This window comes from Antrostomus carolinensis, unplaced genomic scaffold (assembly GCF_000700745.2).
Source record: "Antrostomus carolinensis isolate BGI_N321 unplaced genomic scaffold, ASM70074v2 scaffold13883, whole genome shotgun sequence".
Lineage (NCBI taxonomy): Eukaryota > Metazoa > Chordata > Aves > Caprimulgiformes > Caprimulgidae > Antrostomus > Antrostomus carolinensis.
Window position 1 is genome coordinate 50,106 of NW_010307040.1, and position 16,350 is coordinate 66,455.

Genomic DNA, 16,350 nt, shown 5'->3' on the forward strand with positions numbered 1-16,350 from the left:
AATGAACAGAGTTGCAATGACCCTGTGATAAAGACTCACAAAAAGCAGACAACTTTAAATTCATTAAGGATATTGATCCACTTGATTTGGAAAGGACTTGTAGAATTAAGTTACCCTTCCACAGCCTCAAAATATTAAGCCTGCACTCAAATAAAGACTAGTCTTCTCTAGAGAGAAAAGCAGTTAAATATATAGGCTAAAATAAGCTGGTAATATACACCTTGTCTAGGAAATTTCCTAGATAGGACAACAATTACAGTAAAGGAATCACTAAGAAATATAGCTCGCAGAAATGGTCAGGTGCAACAAAGTCATTAAGAAGATTAACCTTGCTAGACTCAAAGCTGGACTGTTCAAGATGCATGGTTTCTTCATCCTTCAGGATGGCCAACTGAAAAAAAAATGCTTATTTCAGAAACCTAGTTCAATAGAAATTCTGGATTGTAGCCAGTCAGTGAAACCATATGAGAAAAATCAGAAGTATAAGAAGGAAAGTCAAAGAACGTGATGAAGAGAAGTTAGTATTTCAGACACAGCAGCTAAGTTAAGGAGGACAGACTGTTACAGATTATCCTTTTGGCCAATTAGAAGAATGTAATGAAGAAGAAGAGTATGCAGGAAGCAGACACTCGATGTGAGACAACTGCAAGGAACAAGTATGCAGGAGGTCAAAGTGAAGGACTGAACACTGGAAAGATGGTACAGCACATGCCAGTCTTCAGAATTTGTTGTATCATGAAGTAGGGTTTTTTAAATTATTCTGAACCTAGTAATTCAGAAACAAGTCTTAACAGATGACAAAATCAGTTTCAGACAGGCATATATCTAGTGCAACAGAGAAGAAAAAAGCAAGTAAAATGTGGCCAGATAAAAGTAACCTTTTATGCCAGACTAATAACTGCATTTCAGAGAGATAATGAGAAATAAAGTATCAGGAAAATCAGAGACAAAGCACTATAGTCTTAACAGATGATGGTAAGAGATGGAAATTTGGGTGGTTGGGGCATAGAGAGGGAACAAAAGGGAGAGAAGAAAATAGACAGGAAACATGGGATACTTGCAGCATGAAGCAGCAGAGGAAATATGGGAAGGGAAGAGGAAGGGGAAACGTAGTGAAGCTTAAGGGAAGATAGTAAAATGCAGCTGAAGAGCTGAAATAAGTGGTAGCTTGTAGAGGACACCACAGAGAGTGGAGATAAGAGACTTGTCTTGACTTCTAGTTAGATTCCCAACAGTCCCAATTTCCAAGTCTGCTGCACAGGAACTGGTGTTTGCACAGGAACTGGCGTTTGCAGCAGCAGTTGCTTGTTCCCAGAGATAAGCATGCAGCACTCAGAAGCTGCGACATGGTGGATGAGAGGTATTTCTAGCACACTGAGGAAGCCAGCCTCAGGCAGAGGCCAGGAGCCACTCCTCGCACAGTGAGCCAACATGTGGCAGGTGAGATAGATTCTGTGGCACGTACCTGCTCCTGGCACCAGGGAAGTGCTCAAAGCTAATGGGAGAAGGAGAAAAGCTGAAGGGTACGTCTTGAGTAAAGGGGTGGGGAGACTGAGAACTTTGTCTTTTTTGAAATACAAGTTACATCTCCATGTTCTAAAACTAACAAACCACTAGTCAAAACCAGCAATGAGGCCATAAGTTTCACAGTCACAGCAGGTATAATGAATAAATCCAAAACAACTAAAAGACTCTTACATTAATTTCTGAAGCATATTCAGAAGTCAAATAGCTTAGTTCCCCCTGACCACCAGAGCATTTCAATTGAAATGCTGGCTTTTCTCAAGTGGTTTGAGGATGCTTGAATAAGCATTGTTAATATTTGATCTGAGAGAACAACTTCGCTGAAAACTTTTCTGCAATGAATCAAAAAGCACAAAATTTTTCCAAAGGAAAAATAGGAAATAGCAAGGTAAGATGTACTTCTATACAAATACCAGTTTGGCATTCTCCATAAAAGCATGCACTTATTTCAGGTTTCTTTTCTTGGGTTTTTTTTTACATTTTGTTTCAAGCAAGTGAAGTAAGTGTAAAAGACTGGGGTGAGGTTTTTGTTGCATTCATTTAAAAGAGAAACTCTTTGCTTTAAGTTTAGGCATGTAAAGAGAATGAAGTAAAGCAGTTTTGTTGTAAGAAGTCTGATTAACCTACTTTTCCAGAAAAGCAAATTTTCAGTGTGACCAGATTTTCTCAAGAAAATTTCAACTATGGACGTTTTTTTTAAAACTTGCATGAATAAACACTGTTAAATCATTCCAAAAGAAAGAACTGCACTCTCCTTCTATATAGGTATACTTTTCCTAAATCTCTCGACACAGTATTAAAAAAATAAAACCATGGCACACTTTATTAATATATCTTACCTAACAGCATCTGTATCAAATTGTAAATTAGGTTTATCGATCAATCCCAACGAATAGAGTTGGTATGCCAAAGCACATTTTCCCACCATGAATTGGGCTGTGTTAGTGCGATCCAAACAGTCCACACAATTGGTTCGCAGAAGTCCAGTCTGGCAAAGCAATCCAAATAAGAGACTTTTCTTAATTAACAAATTACTGCACTCATGATTATTACTTCTTTTTCCTATTCTCCAAGACTTGTCAAATCTCAAATACTGAATTTTATGTCAGTTCACAAAAATTTAAGCAAAGATATTTTTTAAAAAATATTAAAAAGCAATTTTTCTCTAGCAAGCTACATTAAACTGCTGTAGGCCCTACTTTCAAAATATTCTTGTTTCTGTCATCACACAAATTGCATCACTCCTTCAACTTACAAACAGCTCTAAAGATCTACTGTAAAAAGAAAGGCTGTGTTATTTCAGTGAAGGTGGCCTTATTTTTAAGTATGCTGCAACTACTGCAAAAAATAAAGCATGCTTTCAGCTTGCTTTGGTTCTATTGTGATGGAGCTTTTATTTTAAGCTTTCCATATCTGGAGCAACCTACACAAACATTTTGTTGAAGGTCACAGCCACGCACATATTCTTTTATGCTGCTTATACCACCATTTTTCAATTCCATAATGCACACAAAGTTATTTTATAATACAAACAGCTGCAAGAATCATATTTTAATATAACAGGATGGGGGATTCGTCTGCTCAAATATATGTGGCTACATACAACCTAGCCAGCTAAACTATTATCTTAATATAGCAGTACTTCTTGGATACGACTCACAAGATGTATATTCCAAAACAAGATCAACTGTGACCCAATTGCTTACATAGTATGCCTATGGTGACTACCTCAAACTATTACATTGAAAGATAGATAAAATAATCATACCCTCAATACAGGTAAACCTGCAAGACTAATATTAAAAAAAAAAAAAATCTAGCTAGCATTGATATGTTTTACTTTAAAATAGATCAAATTCTATCTACTTTGCCATTTATCTGCCCTCAAGAAACATATCCCAGTGATCAGCTAGTAAAACAATGGTCATATGCTTTCCAACTTACATGAACCACAAAATTATGAGGTAAGTCAAAAGCAACTAATGCTTCTTAAGAACACATCCTGTGTTCAGAGTATACAATCATAACATTCAGGTACAAATCTGTTACTCCACAGTTCAGTCAGCACTTTTCTGACCTTAAAGAAAGCAGTCTTTCTGGTTGTATTTTCTTTTAGTGATGGAAATTACAACAATGTATAGAATACTCTGCAGTGCTGAAAATGCTTGTAATAAGCCATTTTCATGTGTATGAATATGTCATCAGACCTAAGTATGTTTATTCCTCACTTCTATCTAACACTGTATTATGCTGTTCGTTAAAATGCTGCTGCTAATAGTTGTACTACTACTACTACAAACGAAGTACTAATGGAAACTAGTTTAAAATATGAGCATTTCTCAGACTGCCTCCAGCAAAAATACAGTTCCAACAGCATAAAGTTTTGTGTCACCACCCAAGAACTTTAAGCTCTATTTCCCAATTGGGTTTCTGGGATGGATTGCAATAATGCTGTTTACTATAAATATTAATTTAAGAACAATCTGTGAATCACCAGCTGGCTATTTAAGTGAAATGGTTCACTGGTGCTTTGGAAGTGCTGATCTGCATCACTGTAACTATGAATTAATAAAGTATATTTTAGTACCTGCAAGCGACCAGTGGAAGCAACATAACCTCCTAGTTCATTCCACCTGAGAGGGAAACAAAACAGAATTACTTACAAATCATTAAAAAAAAAAAATCAGATCATACCATGTATTGATCTGATCAGTGAAAAAGGGTGACAATTAAAAACCTACCACAGAGCAAATTGAATACCCCTGAATAGTGGAAAGCAGTGAAAGCTCCATGCAATAGTAAGATCTTTGTATTTAAACTGCATCGTGAAAAAAATCTAGCCTGAAAATAGAAATATTCCAAAGGCACACAAAATCTTTCCTTTGCTCCACATAAAACAGCAACACAAGCATTGCTAGATCGGGTCTTGAGTACGCAAAAATGACAGCAGGTACAATGCCAATGACTGGAAGGTAGAGGCAAAACATACACTGTAGCACAAGCTGGTTGATGTAAATCTCACCCTCATACCAGTTCTAGGCACACATGCTGAACACATACATACATATTGTCCATGCCTTGCAGTTCTGTACAGGTCTTAGCTGTACCCCAGAGCCAGAGAACATGAATCAGAAATTAATAACATTTTGAGGTAGAAGAACAGTTATGCTTGGTGCAAGTAAACCCTGAACTTCTGAGTATTTTCAGGGTAGCAGGGTTACCTAGCCTGACCGCAGCACTGCTATGGCAAGCCTATATACCACGCTTAAGATCCACCAAACTACTTCTGCAGAACACAGCATTACATGGAGGCACTGATCTTGTTCATGCTGCCTTGCAGTCACCACATTTACTGCACTGCATGGCAGAGAAAAGCTCTAAGAGAGCCTATGAGAGCTTTAGCTCAGACTATTTCTAAGTGAAGATAAGCTAAAAGGTAAGGATGCTCTTAATGTAAAACATGAACACCCATTTGGGCAGTGATGAATTAGGTCCCTAATATGAAAACTTGAATCAAAAACTTATTGAACTTTTAATGTGGAAGTTATTTTTCTTCTATATTTTTAGGACTTGAGAGAATTCAGCCGATTAAATCACTGTACTTGTACAGCAGTCTAAGCAAATACAGTTTCTAGTAAAAAAAGTTTTAAATTTTGTATGTATGAATACCATAAAATCCATTGGAAAACACCAGACTCAGCAACTTTTAGATTATACTTATCTTATTAATATGCCTCAAAAGAAGCCACCTGTTAATTTCCAAATGGTCACTGCTTTGCTAAATTTACCCTCAAATTTAGGAATCCTTGGGTTAGAGTGAAAAAAAAACCCCAAAACTATATAAACACACATGGCATAGATTACAAGTTACAAATAATGGTTTGAAATGAGAATTTGTTATAAGTAAAACAGCCGCAGCATAACTGTACTCTCTATAGATTTTCCAGTGTATTAGTATTTCTTAGCATGTGCCCCTGACTACAGTCCTTTTAGCTGTAACTTCATAACTAAGTATATTTTTTCATATTAATTTAAGCCTTAAAATAAGAAATAATGCAATAGACAGAGAAATTGTAGAGAACTCTCCAAGGAACAGATGGTATTCATTATGCATCAATTACATTATACGTACTTTTCATCTGGCCGCAAGATACTACAGTAGGAATCAGGTCGATTTACAAAAAATCCAGTCTTCTTTACTACACTTTCTGCAATCACATTCAGTCTATCAAGGACATTGCAAAGTTTGCTGAGGAGAGGGGAAAAAAAAAAAAACCACAGTCAAGATACATTAATACTAAAAAATTTTTCACTGTTTGGAAAGACTTTTACTAACAAAATTTATTTAAAGACAGACTCACATCATAACTTTATTTATCCAACAATAATTATGTCTATAGTTTTCTTAGATTTTACAGACTTAGGAAACAGACACTAATGGTACCTGAGCAATTCTGTTTATTTATTAATAAATCATTTTGCATAAACTAGAAGTGGAAGACTTGAAAAATCTAAAACTTCTAATTTTTTATATGATACTAATTTTCCTCTCCCAAACTTTCTATGATTCACCAAATAAGAATGAGGCAGAAAAGGATATATGATTATGCTAAATCATATTCCCTCATTTTGTTTGCAAGGTGCTGGTTTTTTTCTGTTTCTGTGTGTGGCCTTCACAATGTCCTGCGCCTCCTGCTCAGATCAGAGCATCCATCCATCCATTGCTGGGGACTTTGACTTCTGTTTACTCATAATCTTATTTTCAAAGTTTTTATTACAGTGTTTACATTTCAAGTAACAAAACCAATTATTTATTTTTTAAAGATTGCTTATATCGAGATGGAACCAATATTTTGGAACATTTCCACTGGTACTACTTTCCAACAAACTTAATTCAAAACTACACATTAAAGCAAACGTGTTCTCGGTATTCCTGAAATTGTAAATTCTTTAGGCAGAAGTATACATTATCTTCCATTCCTAAATATCTCTTGCTTCCATAAATACATAATCTTGTTCAAAATCCTCAGGTGTTTTTTATATCTGTACTAGAGTGGATATGTATTATAAATATACCTCAAGCTTAAAGCTAGAAGGGGAATCCTTCAATCACCTAGTACCATTTCCCATATAGGGAGACCACTAATCTTCATCAGCATCACTCCATAGGAAACCCAAGAACTTGCATCTAGTCTTATTTTGAGATTTGCTATTTAATGATAACACAAACAATTGCATATACACCTAACTGTACACAATGCCATTTTAGAATAAAAATGTAGCGTGAAACCACATCAGATTTTAAAGTAAGAGTTTCACTTCCACATGACCAACTATATCAACCAACCTGTAATGTCAAACAGCGAAAAAGGATTGTTTTCCAAAACTTTTTTAATAAGATTTTATTGACAAACATTAACTGTATTCCTGCCCTTTGAACCACATGAGTTTTTCCATTGTTACTGATACAGTAACAGATACCTGAAAGTTGATCCAACTCCTCCTATCATTCTTCTAGAATTTTTGGCATTGTAAGATACAGTAGACATATGCAGGTCAGAGAACTTTACAACTGAGTTGTGTTTTACTTAAGAATAGCAAACTATAATTGCAGATTTAAAATGTTTGTGTCTTGTAAACATTTCTACATTTAGGAAAACGTTGACCCTTTTCACATGATACCAGTACAGCATTCTATTGTCCAAAAAAGAATATAGAATATTCAAAGAATATATTTGCCTTTCTAAGATATATACTCCTAATAATCTAAGTGCTTTAAAACATTGAAATTAATGTCCTCATTTCCTTTTGGAAGAGGAAATGGAAGAGACTGATTGATAAGAAACCCCTTGTTTTCCAATATCTTGTAACTCAATAAATTCAATGACTGAAATGGAACACCTGACAAAATGCAGTGTTTTGACTACTTCAGAATAAAAAGTTAATGTTGATTGGTTTTTTATGGCTTTTCTCTAAAATTTTCCTTTGCAGAGAATTTCAAAGTTTCCAGGCCTTGCTCCACTTTGGTAAGAAACCATAGAAAACATAAAAAATCCTCCATAAAGCTGAGGTTTTATTCTATCCTTAGATCTTAATAAAATTCTCCCATCATTCTTAATCTACATTCCACTGAAAAGAGCGATAGTAGCATGCAGCTATTTGTATTGTGGCCAAGAGCACTAGTACAAAGAAGGATCTTTTCTACCTTTTAGTGTATTTGGCCATATCCCAGGGTATATATATAATTGCATGCTCTGGGGGTAAGAACTGGTTGAGATATGTCACAGCAGCAACAAGCTCTTCACTAAGAATCCTTTCATGCTTTCTTTTTTCACGTTCCTTTAGCAAGAAAAAAGTGAAGTTATTATTACAATTTTCATTAATAAATGTACGTAACCTGTATACATGCACATATGTGTATGTGTAACAGAAACAAAAAGTGGAAGCTGTAACACCAGCAGGCAGTTCTTTATAGCTAGTACAATTAAATTAAGAATAGAAGAGACAGAAAAATCCAAATATTCTGGGTGTTTGACAATTTATCTGTATCAGTAGTAAAAGTCACCCATCTCAACTGTGCATAATCACTGGCTGAAAAACAGAACCCAATAAGAGCAAAGAAGAGCACAAGGAAACAAAAGTGATAAGACAGAAGAAATGGACAAAGACAAGAGAGAAGGAAAAGACAGACAGAAAGGAAAGTATCCCATTCAGTTCTGGGATACAAGAGGACCCAGGCAAATTCTTCTCCATTAATGACAGGAGATGGGGAACAACAGCTCCCATCTACCTTTCAATAATTTAAAAAAATTAGAATTATCTTGCCATTCTCTGAATATACCATGTTTTGGTACTCTATATATTAGTACAGCTTTCTGCTCAACTTCATCGAAACTAAAACCTATACTGAACTTAAGTTATAGAAACTGCTTTAAATATATAATAGCAGTCAAAAAAAATGCCAAAGGAAGCCTAATACATTCATTACTAGTTAACAAGTTGAGGGTTGGATGAGATGACCTTTAAAGGTCCCTTCCAACCCAAACTATTCTATGATTCTAAGTTTCTAGGATAGACAGATACAGGAGGACATAGATTTATGCTTCACTGACATTTAAGAAATCAAATAATAAAAGTACTGGAGATAGAAACATTTAGCATTTGTGTAAAAGCAACAGCAACATCCAAAAAAAGGTGCTGAGGTTTGGGGGCTTTCCCCCCACGTTTCCCACCCTGCCCCCCAAGGAGTACCTAAAGTAACAAAGGAACATGAATTTTAGCATCTGAATATTGAGCATCTACAGAGAAGGAAATAAAGAGACAAATTTTCAGCTACCATATCAAAAGCCCTGTGAATCTAAGTATGTAATGATTCATGTGTCTTTTGAAAGCTATGGCTGCAAGAGATAAAATAATTTTCTTGTCAACAAATGGTATCCTAAGTTGATTCCACAGACTCTTGGAGAGTCTTAAAAGCACTCCTACCACAGGTAAGTTTCTAGAAATAGGTTATCTAGTTGCCATTTATAACAACTTAAGAGTTTTAAAAGCCTTCCTTTTGTATTTTTCCTATTTTTTTTATACTAGGAACAGATCCTACATGCACATAAAAGATCCTTTTTTCCTACTGAATACGGTTCTACAACATGATAAATTAAATAATTTTTTTCAAGATTAAAAAGAAATAAGATATGATTCAAGCAAAACAAACCAACAAATTAAACTCAAATGTCGAAACAGACACCATCACAGAAAATGGCTGGATCAGAACAGAAAACAACAAAATAAAACAAACCCCAACAGCAATACAAGATGTAATAAACAAAATTAGTGCCACCCAGAATCCAGGCTTTGTACCACAGCCCCTCACACAGCAATGAACTGAATTAGTGTAGCAATCATTAAACTCTTCCTGTTAGTCCAGCCCTACTGCCACTGCCCATTAGTTGGCATCAGATGCTTCAGTTTTCTCTCCTACTCGTACTTTGATGACTCTACCAGACCGAACAAACAACAGAAGATAAGTCTTTACCGTAATATTTCAAATAAATCCGTTTCCTGTGTCAAGAAGCCTACAAAGCTCACTTTGCATGGAACATTACTGTTTTATCATTTTTTTGGTGCTAAATTAAGTTTAGTAGCATATTTATTTGGACTTACTCACATCTAAGAAGTAATAGCAAAAACTTGAAAACAACAGTGAAAGGATATTAGAAGAAGTCTATCAACGTGGGAAACTCCTTTTTTTTGAAGGGCTGTAGTGGAAGCAGTTAGAGCTATGTACTATCCCATGTAGGATGAGATTTATGAAGAAAATATGTCATTTATAAGCTAGCATGAGTTTAGAACACAAGTAAAATTACACAGAAACTGTACAGAAATAAGCATCATATTAAAAATTAGAAAACATACAGAACATATTAAAAATATTGTACCTTCACAAGATTCAAAATAATAATGGGAGAGCCAAATCTCTGAAGCATTTGGTCAAAGTGAAGAGCAGCAACATGTGCAAAAGGATCTGCTTGGTCCACTGCAACAAATACATATATTCAGGACTATATTAAGTGAACTTAAACAATTTTCCCTTAGAACTATTTGTCACAAAATACATACTAATTCTCTAATAGTAACGATACAGTAACATACTCTCCCCTCTTTTCATGCAAAGGCTGTTAAAAATAAATCTTCCCTTTTGCAAATTGGAAGCGACTTCTTAACCAAAACTTTCATGAGAGGCTTACAAAGTGCAATTATGCTGACCCCATTAAACTTAGCTCAGATGTTTTCCACCATTTTCAACAGGTTCAAAACTGTATCCACAATATTAAGATTAGTAGTACAAAGTAGCTAACTTTGTATACAAAATAATAAGCACAAATCACAGAATGTCAGGGTTTGGAAGGGACCTCGAAAGATCATCCAGTCCAATCCCCCTGCCAAAGCAGGAACCTAAATGAGATCACACAGGAAGGCGCCCAGGCGGGTCTTGAATGTCTCCAGAGAAGGAGCCTCCACAACCTCCCTGGGCAGGCTGTTCCAGTGCTCCTTCACACTCACTGTAAAGAAGTTTCTTCTCAAGTTTAAGCAGAACCTCCTGTGTTCCAGCTTACACCCATTGCCCCTTGTCCTGTCATTGGGCATCACTGAGAAGAGCCTGGCTCCATCCTCATGACATTTGCCCTTAACATATTTATAAACATTAATGAGGTCACCCCTCAGTCTCCTCTTCTCCATACTAAAGAGCCCCAGCTCCCTCAGCCTTTCCTCATAAGGGAGATGCTCCACTCCCTTAATCATCTTGGTGGCTCAGCATTGGACTCTCTCAAGCAGTTCCCTGTCCTCCTTGAACTGTGGGGCCCAGAACTGGGCACAATATTCCAGATGTGGCCTCACCAGGCCTCACACAAAGAAAGTGGACACCCTCAAACGGAATTTTTTTGTATTCCACTGCTGAATGTGAAGTCTGAGATGGTGATTTTTTTCTATTTAATTTCATCAAATGCAGCTTTTTATATGGTTGAATGTTTGTTTGCCATGACATTTATTATGAAGATATTAATTTACCTGAAATTATAGGTTCCCAAAGAACAAATGCATAGAAAAATTGAAAATTTTTGCAAATCTAGTTTTTCACTTACGCTCTCAGGTGTTCTTTTAGGACACAGTGCTAACCATAAACTGCCACAAAGAATAATTTGTACATACACGTTATGGGTGGCTTAGGCATCATAGTTGAAATATCTTGAGACCAGTACAGGGGGACAGATCCTCGAACCTGAACATAGGAAGAATAACTTCCTGCAGAAAATGACATAACTGAAGCATCATAAAGTATTTGTTCAGTTTCCACTTCATTAGCAACATCTCCCTGAAACAAACAGGAACACACATATGATGTAGACATGACACTTCAGAGCTGCAGGTGTTACAGAGAACTGATCATTACAGAGAACAATTAAACTGTAAAATACAAAAATCATAGCAGTGAGAACACCACTGTAGGTTAAAATATCATCTGTCTCTAAACATATATCATCAGATTTATTTACTTTTTTCACTACTTGGAAAATAACATTATCTTTAAACGTAAAAAAAAAAAAAAAGAAGAAATGTCGGTTAAGACTTATTATTTTAAGAACAGCCTTATTACCTGAACTAAAAAGGTAGTGATAGCTGTGATAACACTACCTAATAGCATAATTTACAACCAAAGCCCTAACAATCCTCTAAAACATTTCAGTTCACCAGTCAGTCAAGCTCAAGCTTTCATATCGTTGTTGGGGCAGAGAGGAACCCCTAAAATCACATTTAGTTTACCTCACAGTTTGCTCCTCGTTTCAGAAAACGTGTTCCAGCAAATTTGCTTGATCTTCTGGCTATCAGAGTGACGTATATAGGGCGACCGTATATTAATAGTTCTTGAAAGAGAAGTCAAGGTTTACATGTCATGTGCAATTTTTCATTCACTTCATGCAACAAAAAACAAATTCTAAAAAAGGTGTATGAAAGTACAGAATCAGACTTACTAAAATCTCCTTAACAGATATGAGTACCACTTCCAAATTTCTTTTGCAGCTGGGAGAGAGCATTGCCCTTTTCAACAACAGTTTTGAAGAAAGTTGAACAGGGAATCTAAATTACAATACATCAATCATTTTTCACAACATATGGAAGACAAATATCTCTATTTTATGAAGTGACAGGGGAGGTGAAATAGCCACCAGATTCACACTGCTTTTGTGAATACTGGGATTAAAGTCTGGGAGCTCCTGTTTTCATATCAGGTATACTGGTCACCCTCTATTTGTCTGGAAAAGTAGATAAATTTCTTCTACTAAAAAGTAGAAGAAAAGTAGGCAAACAGCTATGGATGCAGTCGTAGTTTTCTTTTAGGCTTTTTTTTTTTTTTAATAATAATAAAAAAAAAGGACAGAATCAGATGTCTAGTGTGACTATCACTGCTTCCTTAGCAGAAGGATGGCACGAAAAAGAGGGAAGAAGACATTTGTTCATCAAAATACTTAGAGCGAAGACTATTGTCACTCACAAAGCAGCTGCAGGCATAACGCTGGTGGTCAGATCCACAGCTACCACTTTGATTAAGTAAGACCCCAGATGAAATGGAAGTATATAAAAACAGATCCAGTTTTCTGTCTGGGGACCAAGCCAATGACCAAGCCTTACAATCATGAAAAAACAAAATTAAATTTTGCAAAAACACCACTAACCTTAACTTCATAATTTTATTTGCTTCCCCAGATATTTTGTTGACAGGCTGTTGAACATGATATTGTAGATGATTAAAATATAGTGTCTCTGTAAGTTTCTTTGGAGTGTGATACACATTTGGGTTTTTTCTCCTACTAGATCCATTTACCCATTTTAAATAATATATAGTAATTAAAAAAGATTTTCAGATGTTCTAGCGTTTACTGAACTCTCTTCACATAGCAGGCATGAAGTTCTATCATCATCTTCACCAGAAACAGAATTTCTGCAAGTCTCAGTTACTCAGTGTTTTAAAGGAGATTAGTAAGAGAACATTTCTACATCAGCAATTCAGTTCTGTTTAGCTTCTCTTCCCTTCCTCAAATGTCAGTGAAAAATACATCTGAGCCTTAAAAGCCTCTCAAGTTCTTATTACTAAACTCCATGCTTACAAACAGTTCCCCTCACTGAGAATGTCTGAGTCTGCCTGTGTCAGGACCCTATAATAAGAACGTAATAATTATCCATAAAACCTAGAAGAGTAATGAAAATAAAAGCCAACAAATAATTCTAAGATTGAAAAGTATTTACATGACAAAGAAATAATTGAATGTATTTCACACCTTTGAACTTTTAAAAAGTTGATAAACCAACATTCTTTACAACAGCAAAAGGATACTTGATTGCCCACAGAATCCATGAATAATATACAGCAGCCAGTCACGATGAACAGTATTTTTTACTGCCTCCAGGAGCTTGCCATTCCATACATACTTTTCATAAGGCTTACTGGAAATCCCAAATACACCTAGGAAGTTGTTACAATGAAAATGTATTAGCAATTAAGAAACAAGCTTACCTGCACTGGACTGTTTTAAAATCCTGGTCATTGGACTTCACTCGCACCTTTGAAGTCTGCCAAACACAAATAACTTCAGGCACGTGCTGAAGTTCAGCATTTACAAATATTTCCAGTTTTACTATGGTCACCAGTCACTGTAGTATTAGAGTGCCTTCATGCAGAAGTTTCTGATACTTCCAGTACTGAAAAGAGATCTCTGCGTGGGAGCAGCAGAGGATTTGATAATACAGGAATTGTATTAATGGGAACTGTGAATTCCAGTTAAAGCAAAAATACTCTCACAGGAGGACTTTACAAGCTTTTAAATTCTGGGTCACTTCTGGAGTCATCTGTTAGGCTCTGACAGATCATGCATAGCCTGGGCCCTCTTTAGAAAAAGCACATCAAGCCAATTGTCACATAATTTGGCCTGGTTTTCCTATTTTGCACTGACACCAAGAAATCCAGCTATTGTAGACCTGCAAATTAAAATTCAGTTTCTGATATATCTGGAACCTAAGCTATTTTCTGTTCCAAAAATTGGGACCAAGATGACAACTGGCAGTGAAAAGAACAGAATGAGTCTGAATATTAAAGAGAAGGAATAGGACAACAACTCATTAGTTACACTTTTTGTCTAGTTTTTTTTAAATGAAGCTTCTGGTAGGATGAGTTATATCATAGCAGGATGTATGTCAATTATAGCAGCCAAATGTTCTTCTGGGAGAAAAATACGAGTTCTCCCAACAGACTGAAGGTGAAAATGCATCTGTTAAACTGTTACTATGTAGTCACCCAAGCTACCTCAATCCCAGGGAAAATCGATGGGTGAAGGAGTGTATACATTCAGTGGAACCTGGCCAGAAACACTTGGTCAGCTCTTTCTCATTTCTAGTAGCATTACTCAGGTGAGAACTTGTTTTTCAATGACAGGAGTCTATTTCTTACAGGTGTACTACCACATGAACAGATATGTTGCTGATATGTTGCTGCTGGAAATGGAGTTGTGTGTGCTATCAGCATGCTGCTGATGTGGTCAAGATTATGGCATCTTTATCTCCCAATGTTTTTACAAAGACATGGAAGAGATGATGCCATTGTATGGATTCCTGAGGAATTGTGCAAGTAAGAGCCTTTGCAGAGGAGGAATTATTACTCCCTCCACTGCTTATGGTAATTTCTGCCATTGTAGTATTTGACAATTTCTGATATCCTGATACATATGACCATGTTACTAGCATCTTTTTTGTGTGGGTGGGTGGGAAGGTGTCTCTTCTCTTTAAAAGAAAATACATTATTTGATTATCTTTCAATATTTCCATAGGATTTAGGGTATACTGTATACAGTATAACTTTTTATTTTTAAACTTTTAAATGACAGTATGATCAGAGAATCATTCTATGATAACGTTTACAACTATTTAACATAGTAAGTTCCAGTATCAAAGATGATTAGTTACTTACCTAACATTCACTATCATTATTTGAGTTGTAGTCAGTGTAGGTCTATTCTAGCATGTCAAAAATGGAAAGGTGGACAGCATACAAGATTGCCTTGCATAAATTTGAGTCAGGGGTTGTTTCAGGAATTTCTGTATTATGACTATGTATTTATCAGACCTTCAGAGTCCCCTCTGGAGGCATGGAAAGCAGGACCAATAAATTCCTTCTTCAGTGCCTCACAAGATTAATTTTGGGTTAGAAGAGAGAGAAGATGAGTCATACAATTCACACTGTCTCAAAGAACCAAAGTTACTTTAGGACAGTATTATATTTTCTATGCAACAGAGGTTACACAGAACGTGACTACAAATAAGAGTGGCAATGCAGAGATGTTGTTGAGCCTCTTTATAACCAATAAAAGCACAGCTCCAGATTCTATGTTGCATCTAAGCAGACTTCCATATCAAGCTGATAGTGTTAAGCAAAATAGTAGCAGACTTCCTCTATCCCATTCTTTTGCTTACCAGTGATGTATTTAAAAGACATGATGTTTTATGACTATCTAAGAAGCTTAGTTGTATCTCCACTGCTGTTTGAGACCACTTTTACAGCAATGTATTCATTATGAATCAAAGGCAGCAGTGTTATTTCTGATGTTTCAACACGGAAAAAAGTGGTGTCACATGTACAATACTAAAAAGTAAAATAATTCAAAAGTTAATTAATGGAATGAAATCCAATATTAATAATTGCAGGGGAATTTTTTTTTAAGTGTGAAGCAAAAGGGAGAGAAAATAGTTTTCATGTCTGGCTGGTCATCTTTATACTCTTATAAATGTATTAGATCCAAAGTGAAGGCTGTAGTTTTCAACTGAAATAAATACTTTTTCTTAGACTTCCTGATAGAGCTTCATACATCAAGTTGATACTAACTTCAAACAATTCCTCTGTCATCAATATTTTTCAAGATGAAATAATAAGGATTAGTACTTAATCAGTTATTGCTTCCCACTTTATTTGTAATTCATTCCTATTGGGAGTCTAGCAAGTCAGTTGAAGAATCAATTGCTGAAAAATGTCAGCATGCTCAATTATCTTCCTGAGTTGCAATGTAAATTAACAAAACAATGATTAATTACCTCTACAAATTGCATTGCTCAAATTCCAATGTCTGTAATTGGCACTTTAGGTAATCTTTTATTAACTCACGACTGTTATGAGACTACCGATCAATACAGAAGGCTCAAGTGTTTCTCAAAAGTAAATTTAAGTAGAACATATTTTAAATTATCAACAACATTAGTTTAATTAGGCATATTGGCTTACCACTT

General features: G+C 35.7%; 1 protein-coding gene across 1 annotated transcript in view; it reads right to left on the reverse strand.

Moving 5' to 3' along the window:
* The window catches only part of FIG4 (FIG4 phosphoinositide 5-phosphatase), a 50,311-nt gene extending 35,264 nt beyond the window's left edge, over positions 1 to 15,047 (reverse strand). The window contains exons 1-9 of the mRNA XM_010165273.2: positions 15,041 to 15,047; positions 13,415 to 13,543; positions 11,845 to 11,945; positions 11,233 to 11,395; positions 9,960 to 10,057; positions 7,730 to 7,863; positions 5,657 to 5,773; positions 4,112 to 4,157; positions 2,364 to 2,512 (exon numbers count right to left, since the gene is read on the reverse strand). Coding sequence (XP_010163575.2) covers positions 2,364 to 2,512; positions 4,112 to 4,157; positions 5,657 to 5,773; positions 7,730 to 7,863; positions 9,960 to 10,057; positions 11,233 to 11,395; positions 11,845 to 11,945; positions 13,415 to 13,543; positions 15,041 to 15,047 — 944 coding nt within the window. The remainder of the gene's footprint in view (positions 1 to 2,363; positions 2,513 to 4,111; positions 4,158 to 5,656; positions 5,774 to 7,729; positions 7,864 to 9,959; positions 10,058 to 11,232; positions 11,396 to 11,844; positions 11,946 to 13,414; positions 13,544 to 15,040) is intronic.
* Positions 15,048 to 16,350: the final 1,303 nt, after the last annotated feature.